This window comes from Manihot esculenta, chromosome 8 (genome assembly GCF_001659605.2).
Source record: "Manihot esculenta cultivar AM560-2 chromosome 8, M.esculenta_v8, whole genome shotgun sequence".
Lineage (NCBI taxonomy): Eukaryota > Viridiplantae > Streptophyta > Magnoliopsida > Malpighiales > Euphorbiaceae > Manihot > Manihot esculenta.
The window spans coordinates 3,416,714-3,424,461 of NC_035168.2; the positions used below are offsets into that span (position 1 = coordinate 3,416,714).

General features: G+C 32.2%; 1 protein-coding gene across 1 annotated transcript; it reads right to left on the reverse strand.

The window, feature by feature from the left end:
- Positions 1-4,156: 4,156 nt before the first annotated feature.
- On the reverse strand, positions 4,157-7,748 carry LOC110619926. The gene is made up of 3 exons (XM_021763444.2): positions 7,350-7,748; positions 4,894-5,001; positions 4,157-4,771 (listed from the first exon to the last, which is right to left on the reverse strand). Exons 1-3 carry the CDS (start codon positions 7,671-7,673, stop codon positions 4,460-4,462), a joined length of 744 nt encoding a protein of 247 aa, XP_021619136.1. The 5' UTR covers positions 7,674-7,748; the 3' UTR covers positions 4,157-4,459.

The window sequence follows — 7,748 nt, forward strand, 5'->3', positions numbered from 1 at the left end:
AAAATAAAAAAAAATAAAAAAAAAAACTTTGTTTTAAAAACTCTTAGTATCATCCGACCAATAGTATTATTTTTTTAAGCAAGAACATGAAATTCAAGAAGAAAGAGGTCATGAGACCACGCAATACCCTAGAAAGTAAACAAAGTGGACACGCTAAAATCTAAAACTATTTGTGTGAAAATTCTAAAAGCTTTTTAAAATTATAAATTTTGTTGTAATTTTATCTAAATTTAAAATTTAAATTAAGGAGAATGTATTTTGATGATGTGGATGATATGAATTATTTTATTATACTTATATGTCACAATAAATAGTATGAATAAAAAAATTTAAAAATTTTAACTATTTTATAATTTAATTTAAAATTTTAAAAATTAATATAATTTAATTCAAAATATCTTATCAGATGTAATCATTGTATTCATTATAATTAGAAACCATGTCGATATAATAAAATAGAAATCGTAATCCCACTGTTTACGATTATATTATTCATCTTCTATTATTATTTAATGGTATAAATCAACACTTCAAAATATAAATATATAAATTATATTAAGAGAAAATATGATTAAAACCTAAAATAGTTAACAAAATTAGAATTAAAAATAAAAAAAAAAGTCATGTTATAGTTTCTTTCGCAACCATTTCAAAACAAATGGTTTCTTTCACAAAACATATGAAAGTGAAGTATAAAAATGGATCATAAAAATTTAGTAGTGACAAAGAATAAATTTAGAAATTTTGAATTAAATTATATTAATTCTTTAAATTTTAGTTTAAATTACAAAATAATTAAAAATTTTAAATTTTTAGTACTAATAGTATTTATCTAGATAAGATATGAATATGATAAAATAATCATCTTCCTCTTCCTAGCAAGTCTAGGGTTTGTTCACGTGGGCCTTGAATTTTGGGCTTAATAGTCTTTATTGTTTTAATTCTTTTATTTTTATCTTCCACCTAATAACCTTCAATAAAAAAACAGAACCTTAATATTTTTAAAAATTCAGGAAGAGAGAGGTCATGAGACCGTGTTGCCGAACATGTCCAATCTCGTGCAGAGGCCTATGACTGACTTGCTGACTTGCATGCATGGACTCCTGTGGGCCTGTTCAACGCCACATCAGTCACGGAAAACTACTCCCGTCGGATGTGGCCTCGTTGTTCAATATCAATAGTATTGAGTAACGAGACCACATTGAACTGCTATTTGTTCGGTATTAAGTATGTTTGATAATTATATCCATTTAATACACAGAATTTGAAAATATATTTTTAAATTTTTCGTGATTTGATAATTATTTTTATTATAATATATACATTAAAAAAATTTTAAAAAATAAATAAGGTGAATACACTAAAATCTAAATCCACGTACTAATTATATACTGAAAAAAATAATTATATGCCCTTCTGATTGTCTTTTTAGATTTTAATTGATATGCACTTTATTTTATTTTATTATGTTATCTAATCTCAATCAATTGATTGGCAACTTGTAAACCTCTATCACCAGTTTTATCCTAGGCAGGTGGCGAAGATCATCTTCCACTTCTTAGTCTAAGGTTTGTTCATATGGATTTTGAATCTTAAGAGTTCTTCCGGCCAATAACATTTGATTAAAAAAAAAAAACTTAATGTTCTACAACTTCTTATTGTCACCCAACTAATAGTGTAATGATATTGACGTTACGATAAATCCATTATGTTTATCCTTGGACTATAAATCATTATTTTAAATTTCGATTGCGGGTTTACAATCACAGTTGGTGATGGGTGATGAAAATAAATCTATAATGACCATAACACAATGATAACAGTGTGGTATCATAAAATTTTTTAAAAATTTATATAGTTCATAAAATAAATAAATATTAGTAAATATGAATAGAATTAAAATATACAATTATATAATAATTATATAATAAACATAATACGCTAAATAAAGATTAAATATATGCAAAATAAAGACTATAAATTTATCGCTTTTAAATATTATTATTGTTAATTAAAATTAAAAAAAAATTATTATCGTTTTTTTTTTTAAATAACAAGAAAACTTCATTAATTCAAAGAGAACAAAGAAACAATATAAGGAGAAGGGATATCAATCCAAACTCCTTGACCTGATTCAGAATGAGCCGATATTGCTAGAACATGAGCAACATCAATCGTAGATCTATGAACAAAAACACACTTTGCTTCCTCATAACTAGATAGAAGCAGTTTACAATCTTGAACCAAAAGGCCAAAAGACGATAAATCATCTAACAAAACACAATTAACTGACATCACAAGTACCTGAGCATCCAATTCGAAAAAAACTCGATCCCATCCACACTATTTAATCCAGCTCAATGCTTCCCGGAATGCTATAGCTTCAACACTTTGCATCCATCTGGCTATAAAAAGAGTCTGCTCTAGTAGGCACAAAACTCCCATCATCCTTCCGGATTACACAACCGAAACCTACCGAACCTCGTTGCAAGCTTAAAGAGGCATCAATGTTCGCCTTGATCCAACCGTGCGGCGGAAGAGACCAGATCGGGTGAGCCGGGTCGACAATGGTGCTTACTGAGGACACGACCCGTGCTGCTTTCCATTGCTGCAAAAAATTCAGAGTCATGAAGAACACACCACTCGCAGTCTGACCCTGGCCCTTCCATACAACATTGTTCCTATTTTGCCACAAAGCCCATAAGATCATTAGCATAAGGGAGGCATTTTCCACAGAAGCAGAAGAGAAGGCTAAAGAAAACCACTCATTTAAAGAAGATGCAGAAGGCGCAGGCCAACCCAACGGCGAGCTTAACCAGCAGCTGCGGGCAAAAGGGCACTGAATCAGAATATGCAAGACATTCTCAGGGGCTACATGACACAACGGGCATGAAGGATCAATTGAGACTCTCTTGGACTGAAGTGACGAGAGGCAAGGGACAACATTAACTAGAGCCCGCCATCAGAAATTGAGCACTTTTTGGGGAACTTTAGCTTTCCAGAACCTTTTCCATATCTCGCTCCCTTCCCTATGTTGAAAGCCATCAACCAGGAACCTATATGCACTCTTAACTGAATAGTGACCTTTGAACTCGAATTTCCAGCACCATGTATCCGAACACGATGAAAGACTAAGAGGGATGTTCAAAATACAACTTCTATCTCTTTCGTTGAACATCTGTGCAATTAAACTCTCGTTCCATAGCTAAAATAATCATAAACAATAAAAAATTTTTAAAAGGATGCATCATTAGTAACCGATGTTACCATTACATAATGGTCAATAATGACTATTACACAAACAAATTACGTAAGTAATATAAATAATGGTGAAATGAGTTACGACTCTTCAAAATCTCATTGATAAGGGCCATTATATAACTTTTTCTAATAGAAAATTTTAGTATTCTATGAAAAGCTCAATCAATCAATTTTAAAAAATATATTATATATTTTTAACGTTTTAAATATTTATTAATTTCTTTATTATTTTAATCATTAAATATTAAAAAAAATTAAAATACTCTCAATAAAAAAATAATTAATTTTAAAATTTTAAAATGTCTTAATATATATTTTAAAATTAGAGAGCAACCATTAATGAATTATAGTAAATATTAAATGACTAAAACTAATGAACCACTAATTAATAACTTTTTTTAATTTTAAAAATATTTTAACATATTTTTTAAAATAAAAAATTAACTAATAACTTTTTTCTGTACCATAAAATTAAATAATAATTTTTTCTTTCCAATACGGTGAAATTATCTCTCATTAATTAAATAATAAAAATAGATATTTAATTCAAGTAAAATATATTATCAAATTTATATAGAGATAACTTAAAAAATTTTCAAAGTGAAAAAGTTATCTTTTTAAAATGATCTAATTTTTTTAATTAAAAAAATATTTTTAATTGATTAAATTTATGAGTGCTCCAAATATTAAAAAGATTTTCCATAAAATAAATCGACCCTCAATTAAAGAATAAATCCAAAATCAAGATCAGATAGGCACTTAAGCATCAGTCCAAAACCACGTCACAAACAACCACAAAAATCCAAGCTTTTAAGCTCAACTTAGGAAAAGAGCAAAAACAAAAAATTGGACAGCATGTCTCAACCATCCCCAAACTTAAATAAGTTCAATAAGGTTAACATCATGAAGAAATATTTCAACATTATAAATCTCTTTCCATACATAATCACAAATAATCAATTGTATTCCTAAATTTACACATAATACCAGCAAAGGAATGAAATGTCGTCCATCAGAAAAGAGCAGAGGCCTAAACAACTTTGAAATCAGGGAGGGGGAAATTACAGCATATCAGAAACAAACCTTCTACAAATCAGCTGAAGCATAACTAGAATATCTTATTGTACTGGCTAGTGAGAGAATCCCTGAGATTTGCGTAAATCAGAAACAAACCTTCTACAAATCAGCTGAAGCATAACTAGAATATCTTACTGTACTGGCTAGTGAGAGAATCCCTGAGATTTGCGTAAAGACCAAAAAGTGAGTACTGCCTCAGGTTTTCCACTTCATACCATGAGTTGAGAACTGCAAAGTGCTTATCCGTGCCAGAGAATGCCAACTGGATACCGAGGCTGCAGTCTACTGAACCACCATGGTTTTTGCAGTTAGACGTTCTAATTGCACAGTCCTGATTGTTAAGACAAACAAAATTATTGTTTCCTGTGCATTTAGCACATCCATCCCTCTTCCAGTAAAGGTTTTGCAGCCTGCCCTTCTTAAACTCAAGTACCTGCATTTAAAAATAATAATGATGATGAAAAAGTAATGCTAATAAAGAATTAATGACTAGTGCGTTTGTCTTTCTTATGAAGGTAAAACTGAAAGCACAATGGATTCCGGATCTTTTCTTACCAGAGTGAAGCTGGTTACAGTATATGTGCTGTTTGCAACAAAAGCAGGAAGAGATCTTGCAGCGTATTTTCTACCAGCAAATGCAACCATGTATCCACCATAATTGTCCTGAACACCACAATAACTTTATAAGGATTATATACAGGTGGAACAATCATATCTTCATCATGGATATTGGGCCATGTCTAGATTCCACATTTTACTACTGATCTATAAGAGTAACATGGGAGACTAGTATGAAATTTGGTACAAAGAATTGGTTTAAAGTTTGTCAAATGCAATTGCAACAGATGTCATTTTTTCAGCAGTCAACTAGGAACGAAAATAAGGCTCATCTATTTGTGAGGAGTCATTTCTATTGTTTTATTTTTAATCCAATTTAAGGAACGACAGTTTCCTATTCCTGTTATATTATTCCTGTTAACCAAACAATACCTCAGCGCATAGTGATTAAAAGCTCACTAAGCTCCAACTCTAACACTTCTGTAGGAGAAAGTTAAGCAATATTCACTAGGCACTCGCCTCATGCACCTAGACGTGTGCCTTGTTCCAAGTGCAAGGCACAAAGCTCTAGAAAAGCACACCTCCAATTCCATCTTCAGTGAGCACTACTATTGGCCAAAAGAACCAACATTCGACTCAGAAATTTGCTGATCTACCAGTCTCTGATACTGATGCACTAGGAAGTTCTTAGAATTGCTATTGCTACTAATAACCAGTCCCCAAAATCTCATCAAACAAGTAAATCCATGATCACACACCTCCTATAGTTCCATTTTCAAAGCTCATAGCTATTTTCATCCCCCTTCTTATATGTTTTCAATATTCTCTCTTATTATCTTTTTCATCTTAACTGCTTTTGGACTCATCTATAATTTATGTAAGATTGCCCTTTTCGAATCCTACTAACAATGCTATGTGGGTCCTTTATTTCAACGACTTTTTTTCATATTGCCTCTTTATTTTTTTGGGTGTGTGTTCGTGCATAAAAAAGCCACCTAACATGCCATTCAGTAAATTACGCCTTGATTATTTGCCAAGTATCTCTTAAGGACGAAATCTTTTATAACTCTTTTATGCTTATTAATGCTTTGAAGATGAGAAACTTTGGTAAGTCTGGTTAAACAGATATACATCTATTGTTATTTTATTTTTATTTTATATTATTATCAACTTTTTACCTTTTGAGCATCACACATTTAGGCACACACCTACACCTGTGCCTGCACCTTGCCTTTACTAACTCTGCCTAAGTAACTCAGTCACATCCAACAGCATGACAGAAGACAGATCCATGTTTTTGGGTCACTATTGGGCATCAACTTCAGAAGCTTTGTCTCAAGGAAAAAAGCAGATCTTTTCAATACATTCTAATAAAAAAACAAATGAAAAAATGCACTGACAATCAGAGCACTATTTGAGTGAAAATTTTCTGACCAAATGTGAACTAGATGAGTCATGTTTTCTTTTATCACCAAACTGAGACTCAGTCAAAGGGATGTTATTCACTCTATATACACACACCATCTTGCAAGTAAATAATTCAATGTGCTACAGGGTAAACTCAAAATTAGCTGCAAAATAAATTTAGCTTGGGAATTCATTCTACACTCTAGAGTCTGGATCTCTACTAATAAAAGCAGAAGCTCTTCTAAGGATAAGTACTGTTTTTCTGGCCACTCCAAAAGCTGCTTCAATGCATTAAACTTATGTTGATGCCCCTCTTTCCATCCAGGCAAATGGACATTGAACAAGGAGATCAAAGGTGACAAGAAGTTTTGCTACTTCAGTGAATCAGAAGGCCTAACCATGGAAATTGAAGGCATGGTGTTCAGAAGTATGGATTTTAGACAACACAGTTGTGAGATTTTAAACCTTTGTTCTTTTTTGAATCAGAGGAAATATGGTCTAATTCAATAAACCAACAAAGAAGTCGATACATCAACATTAACCAAAAATGACCTTGCACTATCTAAGTTTATATGCACTAGAGATTATATAGTTTTCGGTGTTTCAGTCTCCTTTATTCATGTTACTCTGGCATTCAGGATATTGATGCTTAAAACTTTATTCATTAAAAGGTTAAATATTTCTCTATCAAATTCCTAAATTCTTGTGTCTTCTAAACACATGTTTCTCATTCCCCCAAAAATATTAGAAGCAAAATAAGAAAAGAGCAGCGTTCAAACCCTTATTCATCGAAAATAAAAAGAGTTCATTTATCTTTAGAATCCAAAAATCATTAAGGAACTCTCGATATGAAGTATGTACCAGTTCACCAAGTTAGTACAATTAAAAAAAATTCCCCAATTTAACTAAATTGATCTCAAAGTTGAATCCAAGCAAAATCCACATCTATAACATTCAAAAGCAACCGTAAACACATAGCAAAATCAGTGAATTGAACGAGCTGCGAAGAGATACAAATAGAGGGGCAGGAGAAAGAGTTAACTAACCGGAGAGAAGGAGGAGGTATTAATGGTGAGGAGAGAGATCTCGTCGACTTTAGGTCTAAAAACAGAGATCTGAGAACCCTGGTTAGAAAGAGCGAGCCTGGAATCGCAAGGAGATAACTGAAGGCTGTTATTATTGTTGAAGAAGAAGGCAGTCCTCGACGCGAAAGCGATGGCAAAAGTGAACCCATCCGACCGCTGTACGGTGGTGTCACTGCACGGCCAGTAGATGTGGTTCGTATCACCTGATTCCACCGCCAATAACGAAGAGATAACTGCCAGAATTGTGAACAGTAGAGACATATGAATCGTCATTGTTGCTGCCATTTTCGTTTCTTTTGACTTCACGGCGAAGAACAGAGACAGAGAGGACAACAGTCAATATGACATGGAATGAAATCC